Source organism: Pempheris klunzingeri, chromosome 11, assembly GCF_042242105.1.
Source record: "Pempheris klunzingeri isolate RE-2024b chromosome 11, fPemKlu1.hap1, whole genome shotgun sequence".
Taxonomy (NCBI): domain Eukaryota; kingdom Metazoa; phylum Chordata; class Actinopteri; order Acropomatiformes; family Pempheridae; genus Pempheris; species Pempheris klunzingeri.
The window spans coordinates 18697900-18719935 of NC_092022.1; the positions used below are offsets into that span (position 1 = coordinate 18697900).

Consider the following 22036-nt stretch of genomic DNA (forward strand, 5'->3'; position numbering starts at 1 on the left):
CACATGGATCAGTGCCTTCTTCCAGACCATGTCCTTGCAATCAAGTGAGAAACGTAATATTCAAACAATCAAAACACATACACAGAAAGCTGCAACAACAAAACATAAAGCATTCCCTTGCTCTTTTTTTGTTGTTTTTAAACCAGCAGTTTTTCCTAACATAAACAATTAAAGCTCTGGTTTCTGAGGGTACTTAAACGCAACATCTGGATTTAAAGTGCTTGAGGAATAAAAGTGTTCGAAACAAAATAAAATAAAATACAACTGGATAAATAAAAAAATAAAAACAAGAGATAGAAAAAATAAGAAGAAAGAAAGAAAGAAATGAAGAGAACAACACCGCTAACTGGAAGGCGTCCCTGGTAGTTGAAAATTGCTTATTTTGTTACTTTGAAGGCTTGTCTCCTTTATGACTGTAAGACGGTTATAGGGATTCCTTTGAAGTAAAACCCTTGTGTCAAGTCCATGACTAATGGCAGTAGCACTGAACAAGTGAGATACAGAATCAGAGGCGTTGGGAGGGGAGGTGGTAGACTGCAGGCAGTAATCGACACCTTGTAAATATCATGTCATTGGTGGTTGGAATCATTCTCTGTCGCACCTGCTCTGATGTTTCCACGGTTTTTGTTGCTCAGATGACAGACGCAGCCTTTTTGCACAGTCAAAAAAAATTCACAAATACCCCCTTTTTTTTTTTTTTTAACTAAAAATCCATCACTCCCTGTTCCCTGACATGCCATTTCATGGATAAAGTAACACTAGTCGTGAGCCTTACGTCACCGAAAAAAAAACAAGCGGTCAAGCTTTTGAATCCAACATTTCTTTCTCATCAAGTGGAGTATTTGAATAATAACAACCCGTTTAGAAAAAAAGGCATGGAGTTTCAGTTTCCTCTCAGTTTTCCTGAGACGATGGGCGGAAGGTTAACTAATCAAAAAGGCAGTGTGTTTGTGGGTAACTGGATATGTGCCTATCCCTACTGGCTACCCAAATCTAGGAATGTACTTCAAACTAACAGAATCATCTAGTATGACAACTGGCAGGTGAGGAACATGGTGCACAATACACCTAAGGAATGGACCTGCTTGTGTTATTTCTCTATCATATGGCAGTATAAAGCATTTTATTATTAAGCACTATTCTAAGCAAACTGTGTCACTAAAGGGAAAGGGTGAGAAGTACAATATGAGTGAATGTATGTTTTATCCCCTCTGTCACCAGATTCCCATATAGCACTCTTACTGTTCTTCATAGTCTACTCTGTATTCTTATTAATGGAACCACAACCCCAATACAAAAATAGATCTAAAGGAAATCAACGGAGTATCTGTCCATCCTGGAACTTGTCTTCTTTTTTCAATGACATGATTTCATATAAGATGATGCTTTTTTTAAACTATATTTCCCATCATGTTGAATAGTATCTATGGATCTTTTGAAGGGTGGCGGTGGGAGAAGGAGGATGAGTGGAGGGGGAGTTGGGGTGTTCTTCTTGAATATACACTGATATGTGGGACCTGGGGAAAGGATGGGAAAGGCATGGGTGGGAAGGTGGAGGTGGGGACGATGTGTTCTGGGGGGAGTTTACTTCTTGGCATTCAAGGCTGCGAGGGCAGCATCCACCTCCTCCTCTGGCTGCAGTGGATGCCATTGGGCGATAGGGCGGCGGGGGTTGGCCAGCATGTCGGACCAGTGTTTCAGCCCGGCCCCTGTGGACTTGCTTCCCACCAGGATCTTCCCGATGGCATCGTTCTTGCCAATCTTGTCGTAATCCAGCACTGTGATCACAGCTAGGATTTTCTGGGAGAATGGAGAGGAAGCATGAGAACACATTTCAGAGCGTCATGATGATGGATAGTATGGGCGGAAAGTGAGTCATTTCAGGTAGTTTCTTTTACAAAATCAGAAATACTACTTTCACTGAAAGAGGTTTTTAATGTAGAATTTTACTCAAATAATTAAAGAAGCAAGTATTGCAGTTGATGCTGCAAAGTGTCCACTGATGGATCGTGCAGTGGCCCCAATGTGGTGACCGGTGTCAGCGCCAAAAATGCGTCCAACTGAGTGTCCTCTATTTTCAGGTACATTAAGGATTTTATTGTTTAAGTGTCTCTAATTGTTAAGATTATAGTACTTGATAAATCATGTCTATTGCATGTATGATGCTGATTTATTTCCCAGATCAACAGCGTTGGAAATGAATGAGCATAAACAGCATTCTCCAAAAAAATGTCAGTGTTCCTTCTTTGCATGGGTATGAACAGTGGCCAGTGTGGCCACAAGTGTCAATTATTGGATAACGTTCCAGCAATAGCCTCATATTTACCAGGCACGGATGAGAGTGGTATCGATCTAACTATCTGCAAGAAAGTGAATAAGCATTTCTGTAATGTCATTTCCCAAAACATCAAACTATTCCTTTCAAAACTAAAATATGGCGACAATAGCACCAACAGAGTCACGAATTTAGCAAATAGTCTCAATTATGTTATTTACACAGCAATATCTATCTAAAGTTCACCAACATTAGCCATCATAAGCGACTAAATAAGGTTGTAGCAGCAAGTTAACTAAGCAAGGGTACATTTTATTACTTATAAATTTAACATTTCATTTATAAAAGGTAGAATGTCTTGTTCGCTGTTTACATAGCCGCACATTAATATAATGCTAATATAATAAAATGTAATAAAAGCATTTAGAAGGGAAACAATCAAAGGCTGGGCATGTTGTTTTTACATGTACTTCATCAAGTATCTTATTGGAGGATGATGAGATGATAATTCATTACAAATTGCTCCTAAATACAAGTGTGTTCCCACACTTAGCTTTACCTGAAAATCTAAAATCTGTGGTCTATAAACGTTGTCAATCATAAGATCATAACATAACATGAGATAAAACACAGGATAAAAGAAAACAGCATTATTTCCAAGTATTGCTCCCCAGCAATTGTTGGATGTTTCTCTGCTTTTCTGCAGGACTCTGTGGAACTCTTTCTGCCGAAGGGTAGATCTTGAAGGATGTTACCAAGTGAGTTCATGCCCTTACCTGCATTTGCTCAAGAGGAATCTCAAAGCTGAAGGACTCGTTGTAGTACGGATTCAAAGTGTTCTTCTTCACAGTTGTCTTCTTCTTCTTCAGCCTCTTTCCATTCTGCAGCAGGTTAATTTTCACATAGGGATCTGAAAGTGGAAAAAAAAAATCATGATAAATGGGACAAAAATGCCTTGCACGTGCACGTGTGTGTTGCAGTGCTGTAATGCACCAACAGATGGGGCCAGTACTGAAGCCAGGGGGAGCGAGTGCTGGTGCATGATAAGTACTGCAGCGTCAGCACGTGAGCAGAGCAGGACCGACCTAATGGCTGTGCTCACAGGCACGCTGCTTTCTACACTGCAGACCCACTGCAAGCATCCAAATTTCACAGCTGACCACAGTGTCTAATTTTGTCAAATTGTGAGCACTGAAATAGTGTAAAATGTGATAACGTGATAATGAAACACAATATCTGATCCTCAGCTCCGTGTATATACCTGACAGTCCACCCACGTCCATTTTCTTCAGGTTCTTGGCTTCCAGAATACAGATGGTAAGTTTGCCAGCAGTGGGGACGTAACGCAGAGAGATGCAAATGTCACCCAGCTTCTCTGGCTGTGAGGAGGTGGGACGGGGAGAGAAAATTAAATGAGGGCTGATGCAGAATTTCCATTTTTTTCTCTGATGCACAGTACACTGCATAAATATACAAACTGTCCCTTTGGAATTACATTTTATAGACGCACCATCAATAAAAATAATTCCTGCTGCCATTACTTATGTCTTAGTGGCAGGAATTAACAGTATTCAAATCAAGTTGGTCTTTTCAAAGTTAATAAAATATCTGAGATGGCAAGCAACTGTAGAGCACTCCCTCTTAAGACGGCTCTGGGGAGGTTTCATTGATTAAAGCCTGTTTTTCATATTCTGGCACGGCACAGCATTACAGGCTGCTGGGCTACAGAGGAAACCAAAGTGCAGCTGGGTAGGAAAACAAAAAGTGTGTCCTTCAGCCCTCTGAATCTCATTGGTAAACAGACTAAGTTGCCACTTTGTGCTCATGGTTATTTTTGTACAATGTCATCAGCTGAGTAAGCTGTTCAGGTTGCTCCATTGGAAAAAACATGATTTTGCTGAGAGTCTGATAAAATGTATTTCAGTATTAGAGTTTGCAGGGAGAATTAGAAGAATTATAAAGCAAAGGTAGCGTTATAGCAGCCAATATTATCAAATGAATCTCTACAAGGTACACAAGTTGAAGTGTTGGAGATGAACAGCCCCATGGTAAATGTAATACAACACCCTACCGAATAACTCTTACCTCCTCTTGGTCTGCGCTGTCAAGGTCTCTCCACTCCTCAATTGGCTTTGCCAAGTCAAGGGTATTCATGGGTATTTTAATTTCTCCGATGACATCATGTTTAGAGAAGCGATCAAAGTCATAGACTGACATTACCAGAGTCTTCCCTCCCATCTCTTGGAAAGGAATCTGGAAGAAAGAGACCGATTTTACTCAGTTGTATTATTTTTAGTATCATTTAGTCAGATCAGAACAATATAGCAATATAGGTGCTGTGACTTTTGCCTGGAGTTCCAAATCGCCTGACTTAATAGCCTGCAGCTTCAGCAGAACTAGCCTGACTTTGACATGGAAAAGCTGTTTGAATTGTTTTTTTATAGAGCTGTGTCAGCAGGCAAGGTGCAACAGAGGTGCCCCTCTTCTTTAATTTGATTCTCTTCCACATCCTGCTTGTCAGACACCCTCAGTGTGTCTGCTGCTGTTTTCTCACTACTGGCCAGAAGTGTTGGTGAAAAAGAAATTCGAATCTGAGCAGCTAAGCGCTCATAGAAATAATAAAAGACAGGAGGAACATTTCACCTTTAACAGGGCCTGTCTGCCTATCAAAGAAAAGCTCGATGTACGTGTTGTTTTAATAAGTAATAAGTAAAGGGTGACCACGAGGTGTTTCAGCTTACCTTGAATGTAAAAGTCTCATTGAAGACAGGATTGAGTGTTTTCTTGTGAACCTTTGTGTCAAACTTCTTCTTCTTGTCGGGGAGGACGAAGACCTTGACGTAGGGGTCGGAGGTGCCGCCGCTGTCCATGGAGAGGAGATCAGCTGCTTGCAGGATTCCAACAGTCAGCTGGAGAGGAAGGAGGAAGGAGGTGTGTGATTTAAAGTCAGTGAGCATTTCTCCGACTCATGCCCCGAAAATCCTTCACTATGTCCTTGATTCCTGTTTTTCTTTTATGATAATGAACCAAGAAAAAACAGGTCAAATGAAATGTGACACCAAGGAAATTGTACTATGCAACGCTTACACACTTTTGAACCCGAAGAAGTAAAATAAATGAAAATAAAAAAAATCAAGCGCATGCCTTGTTCTCCTGGAAGTCATAATCGATGGAGTACTGCAGCTTCCCGAGCTTTTCTTTCTCCTTCACTTCCTCCTCTTTCTCGTCTCCAGTCAGTCCCGGTTCGACATCATCTTCTTCATCATCATCATCCTGTTGTTTCTGCAAAGACAGAGAGGGGGGATGTGGCAGAAGAGCGAGTGAGAGGACGCTTCTCAGATGGCGGCTGTGTTGAACACAAAACCTCGAGCATCAGCAGTCGCGTTAGTCACAGCACCTACCTGCCACTTACCCCCGCTCACCCCGGTGTTACTAGTGCAATCTTTTCATCGATGACCACGGTTGCAACCTGACTTGATTTCACTATTTCTTGGGTGACACCATTTGCTGTTTTCTTTTTTTTTCATGAGCATTACATTCTAAAATCAGAGGTAGGAAATTTCTCTTCTAACAAAGCATGTTGTAGAAATGCCATTTAAATGGAACTTTGTGTTATTATGCAGAGAGTGGAGGCAGATAGAGAGAGAACAAGTGAGAAAAAGAGAGAAACTGATATAAACAGTCAATATATAGGAGGTGGACAGAAAAACAAGAACACCTTATAATATACTGCAATCTTGTACAGCAGGCATGTTCTCCGTTTTTCACTCATCAAGATGGTGAAAACCTTCATTACTGATAATTGTTTTTCAAGTCAATATGACTCACTTGTGTAGCTGCCTGTAATGCAGGGGTTGGACAAAATAGCAGCAATATAACATGAAATAGGACTCCAACTCCAAACGACTGCATCCCGGGTACACAGGCAGCCACACAGGCAGGTGCACAAATCCCAAAATATGACTCATCCCAAGTGAGTCACATTAAGTTGTTAAAAAAAGTCTAAAAAATCGTGATGGCATTATCCCACACAGGTGAAAGCTGCATCAGCAAAGACGAGCCAGAGTCACAAGTAAAACAGACTGAAGGATATTATGATTATATTATATTATATGATGCTCAGTCTTTTTGCCACAAAAGTGAACCAAGCAAGTATTTATCACAGAGCCAGCACACTACATTGCACTATACAGCAAGGTGTTCTTGTTATTTTGTCCACCCTGTGTACAGTATTTCATACACAGTCTGTCAAAAGCTGGAGCTGAAGGACAGGGCCATGAGCCGCACACGTGATTTGATCGAACCACTGACGCAGTGATTTCCTGGCACTTTCCTTGAAAAGCTCTCAAACTTGCTTAAAATGGCAGGCGAATATCCTCCACCTGATACTGTAAGCTGTTTGACAAACAGGCTCACGTCAAGTTTGCCTTTTATCTCCTCCTGACATCCAAAAGTCTCATTAATGTGTTTACACTGGTATTGTTGATAGGACTTTGCTGCTATTATTACTTCGGCCTAATTATTGTAGCTAAATGAGTTACTGATATATTTCACAATTAATTTCAAACAAAGTCCAGATTTTCCAGCTCTAATGTGAATTATTATGACTCTTGATCATATGCTAGAGCAAAATCCAGCAGATGACTGACATTGTACGGCTCCTGAGATAATCAGGGCTTGATGAAGAAGATAAATCAAGTCCTCTGTTATCTTCCATCTTGCCTTGACATCACACTCGGTCACTCTTCAGTCTTTCATCACTTTAGAGGCGGACGTGACTAATCGAGCGAGAGCAATCTCCTCCGATATAAATATTAAAGTAAACTTTCATGTCGGACACTGTATGGAGCTGGATATATCTCAGTATGGCCTACTTTCCTATGGCTGTCTTCTTGAAAAAACACTGATGTCTTCGTAAGACTGGAGGGTCCAGCTACTCACTGATGAGCTGGAAGAGGAACAGTGCACACACACACACACACACACACACACAGAAAAAACACACACCATCACAGCCACTACACACCATCTTGCACTGTGCACCCCCCCCCCATATACACACACACGCTCACACATTTGCTCACATGCTGGCTCTCATGCATGCTTTAATACTCACATCCTCTCTCACACACAGTCATTCTCACACAACATCCTTATATGTGGCATTCTCTATCTTTATTGTGGTAAATGCTTTTCATTCAAGCATGCCAGGCCACACAATGCAGGATCCAAGTTTCTTAATAATGGCAAATGTAATGAATTAACTCATAATTTCAGCTAAAAGTTAGGCTTTGATGTTTTCTCTTAAAACCTCTTTGACAAATTTTTGTCGGGTCCAAAAATTTCTGTTCTGAGTGAAATGTACGCATCCATGGAGGGATCATGCTATATTGAGAATTACCAGTTGTTGTACCAGTGGGGTTTCAAAGATAAAGACATGGTATGTCTGAATGCATGCCCTTTGTCAACTCAGTGGCGTGAATTGCGAGCTCAGTACTGAGGTTTTATTAACAGGAATGTGTGTTAAAAACCAGTTTGCTGTAGCTTTAACTTTATAAATCAGGCCTCAGCAGTTGACTGCAAACATGGGCAAACATTCTGGCCCACCATTTCTCCTCAGTGAGACCCAAGTGCTTCAAGGAAAGAGGGCGTCAATGACTGTCACCTAGTATGTCAGCAGCATGGGTCATCCAGGAAAGTTACTCTCAAGTCAAGTTGTGGCCATTCAATGGTACCTACTGCAAGGGCATATGCTGGTCTTTGTCAAGCACTACAAACAGCTTTATCTGTTGTGGAACTCAGAACGTGTTTGCACAAGTGGGGCACAGCATATGAATTTCAGTGTCATGTCAATGTATCTCTGGAGAGAGGTAGTTTTTAAGATGTCAGCTTTTAGGATGTGTTGTAGAATCGAGGCCTGCCGTGGTGGAAACATGCTCAAAGCTCTCAGGTAGGTAAAGATCAAGCTATTATTTGACAAATATCCAGCTTACCCCTTGCACATGCATGTTAGTGATCTCTAGTGAGTTGCTGAGTGCACTCGTCATTCAAAGGCTCAACCAGAGGATGAGTTTCATGTTCATTTCAAACCATAGACACTTAAACATATCTTTGTTCTGTTGTTTTTGCCAAGAAATTGCAATCTCTGGATAGTCAAGACATAGCAGTTGGTGCGGCATATCACTTCAGTGGATTTTGCGAAGCAGCTTAATCGCTCCCATAGATTCCTCAAGCACCCGCAGCACCTAAGCTTGCAAAAAACTAAGGAAGCCATAGCACTCATTGTCATCATCACTGCAATCCAACCCCTCCAAGCCCAGCCCACCCCCACCGGCGCTCCCCCCCTGCCCTGGACTGTGCTTACACAGAGCGGCCAGAGAGGGGTGCCGCGTGCTGTCAGACCTACCGTAGGCAGAGAAGTCCACCACAGTCAAGATACACGGAGCACACATAAGACACAAAGCAGGAAGGAGGAGAGCAGAGACAAAGGAAGAGATTGAACTCACAGCAGACACCAAAGAAGGGTAATCACAGCAAATGCAGTCAGCTACATTGTGGGAAGCGAGGAAAATGACAGCTAGAGAAGCCTCCTCATTAGCACAATCATATCTTGTGCAGGAAGACCACTGGCTTTAAAAATAACTCCTCTTTTAGATGTATTCTTATTTGACTTGGTCAAATCATCAATCTTGTGTGTGAAAAAAATCATAATTACAGGCCCAAAACAACAGCACTGCGCTAACTACTCATTTTGATAATCACTCTTTAATGACTGGGAAAACAGTGGTTGGGCTGAATAGATAAGAGTCCTGTCATTTTCCACTCAAATCCCAAAGCACAAGTGAGAGAAACAGCAACAATAACATTCATGACAAATACATTAAATAACAAAAAAAGAAAGAGAAGAATGAAACATAATCATGGTGGATAAAGAATGTAATTAACACCTGCGGAGACTGACTGGGTTAGAAAGCCATCAACAAGTTAAACAGCCTGCACCAGTGATATGTAATCTAATACGTTTCAAACAGAAAACTTGTTACTTGATTAAAATGTGTGACATGAGAGCTACTGTTCCAAATTATTGTTTGTTATATAATTAGCTGAGTCAAACTTATCACTATGAATGTTTTTTCTCTATTCCAGTAAAAAGCTACACTGTAGGCCCCGCGGTTGTTACATAATAGGCTAATAAACAGTCTAGAGTTGGCCTTGGCTCGCCTTGCTTCATATACAGTGTGGGTGTAAATTCCCTCGGCCGTGATGAAACCTTCTGCGGTGGAACGTACCTCTCCACCTTTCAGGTTCTTCATTCCCATGTCACCCTTCCCCTTCTTTCCCTTCTTGTTCTTCTTCTTCTTGCAACAGCATTTCTTGATGATGCAGAAGCAGCATGTTAGAATGAGTAAAGCAGCGACCACGGCAATGGCAATGATGGCCCAGGACGGCACTGAGGAGAATATACAGACCAACATGTGTACAGATGGAACATCCACACCCAGACAGAGAAGAAAGAAGCAAATACTTTGACATTTGACCAACCAATCATTTAGCCTACTCCATGTCATGTCCTGGGCCAAATATATTTAGTGAGAGGTGCTAGGTTAGCAATTAGATTGGGTGAAAATTAGATTTCTCTGCCGTTAGGAAGGGCAGCTGGTGATCAATACTGAATAAAGACATTATGAGGCTGCCAATGCCTGCAGCAAAAGAGAAAATCTGATTCCAAAATCATTGCTTGGAGTCACATCAATACAAGTTGGTTGATCAGAACAGGTTTGGGTTTTGTTCGGCACTCACGTGGGATCTTGTCGATTTCATTCAGGAACTTGTTTTTGATCTCGTCAAAGGCATCGTTCTTGTTGACCGGTTCGGTGGAGTTGTCAGCAGAAACTAATGCGACAGGGGCTGGAGTCACAGTCAAGGCACTGGCCCCCGTTGGCTTAGCAGCGACCATGGGTGTTGTCTGATGCTTTAACAAGTTCCAATTCGACATTTAGTCTGCACACACAGTCCCTGAAAAACAGCACGCAAACAGTGTTATTAGGAGTGGCCCACGCTGCACGTGCTAGTGCCCAACCACCAATGGCTCGTTTTCCACCTGCAAAGTTATGTCCCACCTGCATGTAAAACTCACACGCAGATAGTGACAGCAGCTCAGTAAAAAGCTGAGTTATTCTGACAATTTTCATGTTTTTTGAGACATTTGACAAAGGAAAATAACAGTTCGTTGAGCAAATATATATATTGTGTAGACAAAATATTATTGAATTAAGAACACAAATGTTCTCAAGTTAATAACAATGCAACAAGTCACCAGAAAACAATCAAAAGAGGGAACTGTTTACAGTTAAGGTACATTTCACTTAAATGGGTGGATGTGGTTTCAACGTATATTACATGATTAAAAGGTGGCTATAGATCAGGCGGTGCAGAGAGCTGGCTGTTCTAAGATCGGTGGTTTGAGCCTTTGCCTCCGTAGAAGAAGCATGGAAGTAGAAGTGTCCTTTAGCAAAACCATGACCCCCAAAATTGCTCCTTATAAACATGTATGTATTGGATGAAAGAGGGCCAACTACATATAATATAATATGACTTTGGAGCACAGGCAAGTCTTACAGATCCTATTGGATGGGAAACAAATTATCAGTTGTATTTCCTGCAGCTGCTAATGTGCTTAAGAGAGGATATCTTCAAAAGGTCCACACCTGAGCCACCAATCTTTTCTGGTACACCTGGCACAAGAGCAAACACGCTCACACAAGCACTCTGAAATGAGTTTTGCCTGATTTGCCACCGATGGGCCACATTGCTTCGACTTCATGGATGCAAACGCTGGTGAAATAAAGGCGTTTTTTTTCTCTACATAAGTCACGATGCTGGTTAATAAAGCTATAATTTTTTCATGAAGTCTCACTGAAATCGAGATTTGTTTTATAAAATAGACCTGAGAACAAATTACATAAAGACAATATTACAAAAAGATATTCATTCATGCAAAGCATTCATTGCAGGCAGACACACTAATTAAATTTTTCAAAAATATTATTAGAAATACAAACAGGCATAACTTGTTTATACTTTAGTTCCCTGGAGGAATGAAATCAGTTTGTACTCCGATCCGTTCCAGTAGTGAGGTGCGTACTATGAAGACAATGCAGACACCCCCTCCATGGATATGCTATTCACTCCTTGTTAGTTGAATAATTACAGTATGACCAAAATACGTCCAGATCGAATCATGATCAGAGTTAAATCATTTTTGACTTTGCCAGAAGCATTTTTGTCCACCAGCTGACAAAAACAAAGACAGCTGGAAGCACCTTGCTTGCAAAAAATGAAATTATCAGCTGAAGTTTCTGACAGGGACACATCAGCCTGAGGCCCACATACTGTACGGTTAACTGCAGCAAAAGGTGAACGGGAGAAGCTCTAATATCGCATGCGGAGAGGCAGACACCAAGACGAATTCTAGGTTGCATCTCAAACCACAAATAATAATAAATCACAATGTCAAAAATCAACATCATACCTTATGATGTACTTCATAAGGTGATGATTCTTATATAAGAATATATTAATAACTATGGATGTAATGATTAATAAATACGGAATATCATATAGATAGTAAGGATAGTATGACATGGCTAATACACTGAGGGTCATAAATACAGTAATTTGACTCATTGGACATATTGTCCACAGTATGAATCAATCATGCTTGTTCAACTCTCGTACAATACCAAAAGAGCAAAACAACTGTAACAAAGTTTGACAAAGCTCTTTTTTTATGCCAACGTCTAGACTCTTTGGCTTTGTAACATTCAATCCATTTCCACTGAGGGGGTGTACAAGAATTTATTTCATATGATTGATAATGGCAGTCTGCACCACAGTCTGCCATTTTACAGTGTTCGTAACATAATTCACAGTGTTGTCAGGTCAGTGGACACTGATTTGAGATAAGCTACAGACAACATTTAAGATAAACTATCAATTTTTCAATTTATCACACCTTTGTTGTGCCTGGACGCTGCCCTGTACCCAAACCAACAGTGCCTGACCAGGAAAAGTGTTTAACCGTGGAAAGAAACAAAATGAACAACTACAAACTGTTCTCCAGTGGTGTTTCCACAGGCCAAACAAACGTTCAATCAGAGCTCTTATCGGTTCCAGAAATCACAGTGTGACAAGTGCAGCTGAAAGCAGCCTGCCGACACAGTGATGAGTGATCGGGCGAGACCTCGATTCAGAAAGCAGAGAAAGATGACAAGCATAACAAGAGGGGGCTTCTGCTGTTGATTTTATTAAAGTCATGGTGCTACGGGCAAAAAAAGAGAAATTTCCCATTTCTCAAGTGTCAATTTTCCAAGTTGCTGCCAGATATTCTGCGTCTATTTATTGCCACATATAAATTATTCAAATTGAGAGTGACAGTGGGAAGGATAAGCTTATATTATTCAGGGACCAGAACCAGTTTAAACGTCTTAAAATATATGTCTGTGAAATAACTTGCGCTGTGGTTATATATGCTGATGTTACAAGCAACCAACGTCCTGTTATAATATACTGAGATGGGAGCTCAGTTTTTGAGAAAATTGAGAGAATAGCTCAGAATCACTTTAACCCATCGCACGTTTATGCTCAATAAAACAGCGATCAGAGGCATCACTGTCTCCGCTCTGTATTACACATCACTGTAGGTATTGTGACTATGTTAAAAGCATCCGCTTACATCTGAGGTTTAGGTACACTTCACTCTGTTTGTCCCCCACATCAGACAGAGCCAGACCAATTAAATTAACATTCATGGATATGGGCTCAAGCATTTTATCTCCTCCACTCTGAGGGCGACAGTGAGGACGGGCAGAGAGGACGCAGACTTGCGCTATTGTTTTATGACAGCCATTAGTCTTGCTTCATGGCAGGACTAATGGCTTCACTCACTCCGGACAGTTCAACTATACAAACTGTTTTTTCTTAGAAGAAGGAAGTCTGTAACAAGACTTAGATTTGTGAGGAAATGTCTGCTAACTAAAGAAGCCAAACTGGACCGAGCTAAACATACTGAATGATGAGTAGGTCACAATAGCTCCATCCTGAAATCTATACAAATAGAGGAGCTGCTTAGCAACAAATCTAGCTGCTTCAATAAGTTGAGTCCACAGCCATGCGAGCAGTTCTATGAGGCTGTACTAAGGCACGTGTGCTCAGAGCAAAAGGGTAATGACAGCATGCTAATATGCTCACAGTGACTGATAACATGTTGGCGTTCAGTAGGTGCAATGTTTACTGTGTTCATTGTCTAAATTTAGCATGCTGACATTTGCTAATTAGCAGTAAACACAAAGTACCGCGATTCCTGAGGGGGGACATGAATGTGTGTACCGAATTTCACGGCAATCCATCAAATAATTGTTGAGACATTTTACTCAAAAGCCATAATTGTCAACCTCATGATGGAGCTAGGGTAGAAGTCAGAGAATCACCAAAGTCATATGATTCATAGTGTTGGGAGCATTAATATCTTTACATATAATTTGTGCCAATCAATCTTGTAGATGTTGAAATATCTAACTGACTGGGTGAAAACGGTCACATGCTGGTGATGCTGGGAGGAACAGATAGGTGATCAACAAAGTCATTAGGATAAATCCTCGGAGGAGCATGAATGTCTGCGCCGATGTTGATGGCGATCCATCAAATAGTTATTGAGATATTGCAGATACTTCAGCCGACAGACACTGCCATCCAATCGAGCCATGATAGCTGCGTGGCTAAAAACCACGGGGCGTGAACTATGCATATTTAGAAATAACTAGATATATACGATAGATAGATGCAACAATTTCCACACTTTCTTAAAGCTTGTAGACTGACTGGAAGGTCAGTGGTTCAATCCCTGAACCAACAGATTCAATCTTGGAGGGAAGTAATAAAGCACTGCTTGCACCTCGCTTGTTACCACCACGGAGATGCCTTTGAGCTAGGCTGTTAACCTCCATCTGCTCCAGTGGAGCCACATAGTGACCAGATCACACTGTGGCTGTATTGGGCAGCTTCCAGGTGCAAATGTGTGCCACTGTGAGAGTGTGGGGCAGAGCCATCCTGGAACAAGAGCATTTCTGCTCAGGAAACCTTCCCTGAAAGAAAAAAGTTGAAAATAGACTTCTTATCCAAGATGAATTTCATATAATGCTCAGTTGCTGAGATCTGTGGGAGTTTTCAGCCCAATCTCCCAATGTACGTCTCATTTCGTTAGCGCTTGAGTCATCAGAATTAGTTAAAACAAAATGGCTCAGCTCTACGGCTCAGAGCAGTGCAGCTATGGACATGATCTGGCCCTTATCACTAAATACACTGCTCTGAGTTGGATGGGGATCAAGCACTTTTATCTTTGGTGCACAAACAATTAGGGTGCAGCAAAGCCTCCCAAAAACACAGCACTTTTACTGAAAAATGAACCACGGTACATTAAGGTTAAACGTGCCTCCAACACTTAACCAGCAGAAACACACAAAGGTGAAGGCAGATGGCTTTAATGTTTGTGAGAGTCACTTTTTGCAGACTTTGAGGAGAGGTGTGTTGTTTGCGCCTTTCATTTCAAAAACACATTCAGTCTTTTTTCCGAATTCAAATGATTCAAATATTATTCACTTTTGCTTTAGTGGTAGAAGCAAACATATTCCTAAAACAGCCAAATCCTCCTCTAACTTAACTACTTCTTTTCCGCACCCTCTCCTTTATGATTTGTAGTATAGAATTAACAACAGCGATCAATGAGAGATGATTAGATAAGATGATGGCTTTTGCCTTGACTCTTACTCTTACACTATATCACAGCAAATTTTCACTGATTTGATGTGATGACTTATGTCTTTCAACATATTGTTAAAGTATTTTTTGGGCCATTTTTGTACCAACAGAGAGTCGAGCGATAACACGAATTGACGTGAGAGAGAGATGCAACAAAGGTCACCAGCCAGACTTGAATTAGGGACATTGTGGTTCAAGTTTCACCATGTGGGTGCTATTTGCAGAACATTTAATGGTCTGAACGGAATGCATTTTCTGCAATAAATAAGAGAAAATTAGATAAATAAGATCAGTAGGATAAAATATAAACCATCCTCATGCACACTAACGGATTATCACATCATATGTTGTCATCATCATCATTAGAGAAAAATATGAGTCACTTAGAAACACTCAAATATGCCTACAGGCTAAGTGCTTACTTAATTACCTCCTACCTGTCAAACCCTAATGATAATAACTGCATCTTCTTGCTCTCACATATAACATATAACACTTGACTAAGAAATGCCGCTCCCTTATCTGACATCATGCGTGTGATGACCCATTGACCACATGGTGTGACATCATACCCAGTGTCAGGAAACCCTAGCCGGCAGATCAGACATCTCCATGGGTGGGGGACTGTGTTTACTGAAGGCTTATTAGCACCCAGGTCAGATCCAAGAGAAAACAACCTAAGGAGAGTGAGCTAAAGTCATGCAGCTGTTTCATTACACAACAACAAGTACCACGAAGAGCCATTAATTAACAACCTACTGCCAAGCAGCAAAGTCCTTTGTTTTCCCCTGGCCCTGACAACTTGCCTCTATGGTAGCTTACGCAGCTGTCTGCCAGTGGCCAATCTATATATAGTATATATATATATACATATATATATATATATATGTGTGTGTGTGTGTGTGTGTGTGTGTGTGGATTCATGACCATATGTGTGTGTTTAAATCTGAACTTACATCACTTGCAGCACTTCATTCAAAACATGCTACCAAAATATCTTAGCACACACTTTCAAAATGGCTTCTGTAAATAGAGAGAAAACTGGTCATGGGGTCATGTGACTGCACCTCAGGGCAACAGTCAGGAGCAGTGGGGCGGCAAATTAAGTATTGAATATTAGGCACCGTGGAAAGGTTGTTGTATTCAAAGAAAGAACACAGCAACTGCTGCTCGCTTGTCATAGGCCACAAGGGTCCTCAGAGATACAAAGTAATCTGAACAATGTGACCCCAATGAAATCATTCAGCCCCAACTGTGCCCCCGCCATCTGTGACATTACGGGTTATGTGTGGGTGGGTGGAGTGCTTGGCCCCCAGCTGAACTGTCTGTGCATCCTGTGCAGCTTCATTTCCTCTAAGTCTCAGTGATGTGATCGCTACAGTAAGCTGGGTTGGAATGTTAAAAAAAAATGTACAAGAAGTTGGCAAATTTCAAGGCTTTAAGTACTACAGAGACTGTTAATTTAATCATTTCAGATTCAGGCCAATGCAACTTTTATGCAGAATGGTATTTCTCACACAGTGTGGCTGATTCTGTCTTTTTGAGAAGCTGTGTTTGTGTGTGTGTGTGTGTGTGTGCTAACTTTGTATTGCTACATTTCATGCTGACTGACTGTTTCATCTGAATCCTACTGAGCTATTTTAGGTGTGAGCCAAGTTGCATAAGATATTGAGGATATAATTTAAAGGGTAATTGTTCAAAGACACGCATTTTGAATTTATGATAAACAGAGTTGAAGAAATGGGAAGAGAAAACTGGCTCGACAACCGTTGAGTCATAGTCGACCTCTGATCTGCCTGGACTCGATTTCGGCTGAAAATGTGCACTGGAACATTTAGAGAACAGGGGGCATAGTATTTTTTATTAGATCCATCAGACAGAGCATTACTGTAGTCAGAGAGCTGAGCTGAGATGGTGGAGTTGTTTCAATTAGAGATAATGTGCAGCTTTGTTCCTGAACTCTTGCTACTCTATGGTAATTTACCCCTGCTGAAATGGACTTGGGGCTCCAACAGTCATCATGGTTTCATTTTGGCCAAATTCTAATAGGATTATAGGGAGGATACTGATGGCTGCATTGCTTGTTATTTACCACTGAAGGATGATACACTATTTGGAACTTTGTCAGAGCCAAACCCAAAAGTATATCTAGTTGTATACGCAGTCATTATAATGATAGAAATGCAGCAATTGTCTTTTCTACTATTCTACTCATTACTGATTTTACTGAATTTTTATTTTTTTTTACCTTAGTGTAATGTTTAAAATATTGAGCTGAGAGATGCCTCTGACTCTTCAGTCCATTCACATTTTAGTCTTTATAGCTGCTGGTACTTGCATCTGGCTATGCTTTTCCTTGGTCTTATATTGCTGTTTTGAACGATGCTGCATAAAGACATCTCTTCTTTATCACTCATGCACATAATGTAGTGTCGGTGTACAGTCCTGTCGCTAAACAGATCGCAGCTGGCGTGCACAGTTAGATAAATGCCAAGTGTGTGGCAGAGACAGATTTCTGCAAGGTAGCCTACTGTAGTTGGAAAACTCTCCCTCTTTTGTCATTTCATGGTAGAAAGCCACAAAACTGACAAAATCTCTGTCTCAAATCCAAAACACGTGCCAGAGCCAGATTCTGAGACTCTTGATCAGGATTCTTCAAGTCTCCTGCCATAATACATAGATGGGAAAGTGCCAAACATCTGTCAGGAAGCTGTAATATGACTTAACAGTAATTAAATCATTAAATTCAACGAACAAGGCACAGTTTAAGGTGTGTACGTCCCCTTATTTGTGTTAATTTGGGATGGCAACCTAATATTGGCACAATCTGTCTATAGTAAATGGTGAAATTTGTGAATTTGAATATTTAATATTTGTTCTTTCTAAGATGAACTGATTAAATTTGTATATTTTAGGCTCACTCTGCGGTGATAAACCCTTTAGTGATCTCTGTCTAGCAAACGGAGTGAATGACATTTACAGAACACATTCACTCAGCAACTAATATGCAACACAGTCAGCAGAACTGCTTATGCAGCCATCCAGGACATCTACAGAGGTATAAGACCCCCTGTTTAGCCTCAGGGCTGCACAAATGTCCTGAATGCAAACATAGAGAATACTAGCATCCACAAAAAAAAAGACTATGACCATTAATCAGAGATGTCAACATGGCAATTACACCTTCATGTCAACAGAATGCAAGTGCATCAGGAAATCCTGCTGGTGAGACTGCTGATCTGAGGGCAGCGACCGAGATAAGATGTCAAAAAGCCTCACACATCATCTCCCTTGTATATCTCATTGTGTGCTGACCCAAAAGGGTGGTCCAGAGAGCATCATTTACAAACCTGCTTGTGTAGATAAAACAATGCTTATTCTCACCTGCAGCTGAATGTGACTCAGCTATTATCAGGAGGGATCCTTGAAAAGGAGGCGCCAGGGTTTGAATGCTGAGCGAGGAGCTGCAGGGATCATTTACAGCCAGTTGCCATACATCCTCCCTCGCCCCCTCAGCACAACCCCTTTCCCTGTCCCCTGATAGGTCGATTAATCATTCTGTCACAGAGATAGTGACCCAATCTGCATGTAAGGCCGTGTGGAGAAAATGTGAAAGAGGAGAGGGCTTCTGCAGCACTGCAGATAGGCCACATCCTCTGACACTCTTGTTTTAAAAAGGAAAAATATGTAAAGAGCGAGACTGCGAGTACAAAATCTCCTTTTGTGCTATAATTGAATTAAAGGAACAGTTTGACATTTGGGGAAAATATGCTTATTTGTTTTCTAGTGCTTAGATGAGAAGATTGACACCAATCTAATGTTGGTCCATTAAATTTGAATCGACAACCAGTTATCTTAGCTTAGCAAAAAAATAGAAACAGGAGGAAGCAGCTAGGTTTGCTCTGTTAGGAGGTCAAAAGAATCTGCCTATTAACACCTCTAAAGCTTACTAATTAACATGTTAAATCTTGTTTGTTTGACTTTGTACAAAACCCCAAGTGTGAAACTGATCATTTACGTGGGGTTGTGTGCCGGACTATTTCTTGACTATAAGTAGTTGCCAGGCAACCAGCAGAAACTCCAGGAAGTTGCTGGTTCCCGCCAGGAAATAATCTGGCACATAATCCCTGTAAAACTGCAATTTGTCGTTTGTCCCAATTAAATAGAGAAGATTTAACATGCTAATTCTTAAGCTTTAAGGGTGCTGGTAGGTGGATTTTGTTACAAATGGACAGAGCAAGGCTAGCTGATTCCCCTGCTTTATGTCTTTGTGCTAAACTAAGCTAGCAGGCTGCTGGTTGTATAGACAGAAGTGTGGTATAGATACTCATTTAAGCATTAAGCATATTTTCCAAAATGTCAAACTATTCTTTTAAGCTGACTACTGAATATGCACAGAACCTTCTCTGCAGAAAGTCTCAGTGTGAATTCAAAGGTTTTGCAATGCCTACAACGCCTACAATGTTACAACATTGTATGATGAAACACACTGAAAATATTTTCACTCACTCTACAGCAAAGTGTTACCCTGCTCTGTGTTGTACTTTCTCTGACCATTACAAATCATCTCCTCTGTGCTGCTAGAGGTCCTGCAACAAAAATTGGCGCGTTTTTCTCCCTCAAAAGATTAAAGAGTGGTGAAAATGCCCTGTCAGCGCAGCAGGACGCTGTGACTGGTGACAGCGTCTGACCGCTTAACACTGAAGCTTTCTGCCATCGTCTGCCAGCGACACGCCATCAAATGGGCTGGGGCCAGGACTGGGAAGGCTCAGCTCTCACCTGGAGTGAGAAGCTGACAGCGGCTGAGCAATCGCAGTGATAGTTGCACTAATGTGTCAAAGAGAAAACCACTGACTCACTCCAACACGGGTGGCTTTGTCATTTTGAAAATACTCCTGCTTGTAGACAGAGAAGAAATATTTCAACCTAATGAAGCAGCAGGAAGCAGGGAAACAAGGGTGATGTGGGTGCAAGAGGGCACACCCACTCAAGCAGTACACTAGGAGGCTGCACAATTAGAATAAGCCTCTTTTATTTCTGTTTTTCTTTGAGCAGTTCCAGCATTCGGGCACCAGCTGCCTTCTTGGGGGGAGCCAACAGAAAAAAGAAATAAGATTTGTGAACTTCAAAGCATTTCCTCTCATATTTCTGGTTATGTATGAGAGACTCGGAGAGTATTTCTCAGTGTGAGAGCCAATGGGAGTGGCAGCCTGAGGTACGGACTTAATGAGCCTGCCTGAATGTTTTAGAGCCTGACAAAAAAAAAAACAGAACCTTCAGAGCATGCTCAGTATCAAGTAGTCTCCTGCAGTCGGGATACTGGAGGAGTAAACATGTATGCAGGTATAGTAGCTTACGCACCCAACTGTATATACATATAATATGATCCCTCACATCCTGTGGACTGTGTTTGTTTACTATACTCCTGAAACCTGAGTGATCATGTGACTGCTCCAAATACAAGCCATTGACTGTCTCTGATAATTACAGCACCAGAGACTCTGGGGAAAGAATAAACCTGGTTTACATTTCAATATGCTACTTCAGGACACAAAGCCCTGTGAATAATAAATAATACTCTTTGCGCATGATGTGAAAATTTTGTTAAATTTGGATTTGTTTTGAAACTGCTGAGGTTCACACTTGGCTAAAAGCCCCAGGCTCCCAACAACTCTTCAAAAATAACACCCTATCTATTATATTCATAGTCAGTTTGTTATAATGAATTTGAATTACATTGGATATTGGATACTGTTGTGCTAATGATGAGCGTGATGCAGACCTGAAAGAGTCAGCAGTAGGTAGTGAGAGGTACACGCAGCCCAAGATAGGTTTTGTCCTTGGTACTGTCACCTCAGTGCTGCCTGTGCCTCATGTCCCATGAGAGACAGCAGAAAAAAAAGAGCATCCTGCAGCACTTTATAAAATCCCCACCCTCTACTCTCCACACTCCTCAGCACAACTGTCAGCCTCTTTTTATGTCTGACTACTCTCACAAGATAAAGAGCGCCATGGTTTGTGTCTGTTTTGTAACATTGCGGTTAGACTACAATAGACCTGAGGTATTTCAATGTGGTGTGCCGTTTTCTTTTGGCTCCACATGTTAGTTTCTCAGTGCTCAGGGAGGTTGCGAGAGATGTCGGTGTGGCTACTGGGGTAAGCAAAGCATCTGTCAGCAGGGCAGCCTCCTGGACACTCTCCAGGAAATATGTACTACATCCACCAGGCAAGCTAAATGAGGCATGATCAATGAGATGAATTTATAGAGAGCTACACCCCCTCTTCTAAAAAGTGCGTGATGTGGAATCATAACGGATTAAACACAAATTGCGTGAAGGCAACGTCCACAGCTGGAGCCCGGGCCAGATCAGGACCCAGGGGATGCTCGGTATTCCCTTCACAAAGCTTATGAATTAGCATTGAGTAAAGTTTGGACCACATGCATCAGGAGGTAGACATGCACACTGCACCTGCATAATGGTAAAACCAACAAAAAAGGAAATGCTAAATCAGATACAGCCTGTAAAAATCCTCAACTGCAGCTACAACCCCCATCCTTAAATAACTCTGTTCAAAATTCCTGAAAGGAAGTGTTCAAGCAATGCTGAGAGGAGAGTTGAAATACACCCTTACCAGCACTACCGTAATTCCGTAATCCTGTTCTCCACAACAGGCTAACCCATTCACCAAAGAGGCACTTAGGGTTAATGTTACAATGCCTTAATAACGTCCCTCGACTGCTCTCCCATCAGCACCAGAAACTGCAGTCCTCTTCGCACTGTTTCCACTGCAGCACTACTTGTTCTCCCACACACACACACACACGAACACAACACGCTCACACATTCACTCGGTGACTACCCCCACCTCTGTTTCTCTCAATCCCCTCCTCCTCTCCCTCTCTCCACTCCTTCTATCTCTGTCACAGAAAGGATCCCCCTCCCC

General features: G+C 41.5%; 1 protein-coding gene across 1 annotated transcript; it reads right to left on the minus strand.

Annotated features, from left to right (window-relative positions):
* Positions 1-97: 97 nt before the first annotated feature.
* Positions 98-21809, minus strand: LOC139209513 (synaptotagmin-2-like). Its single transcript, XM_070839250.1, has 9 exons — positions 21725-21809; positions 10076-10291; positions 9565-9725; positions 5420-5557; positions 5017-5184; positions 4361-4528; positions 3537-3654; positions 3052-3185; positions 98-1800 (listed from the first exon to the last, which is right to left on the minus strand). Exons 2-9 carry the CDS (start codon positions 10269-10271, stop codon positions 1585-1587), a joined length of 1299 nt encoding a protein of 432 aa, XP_070695351.1. The 5' UTR covers positions 10272-10291; positions 21725-21809; the 3' UTR covers positions 98-1584.
* Between the last annotated feature and the right edge of the window lie 227 nt (positions 21810-22036).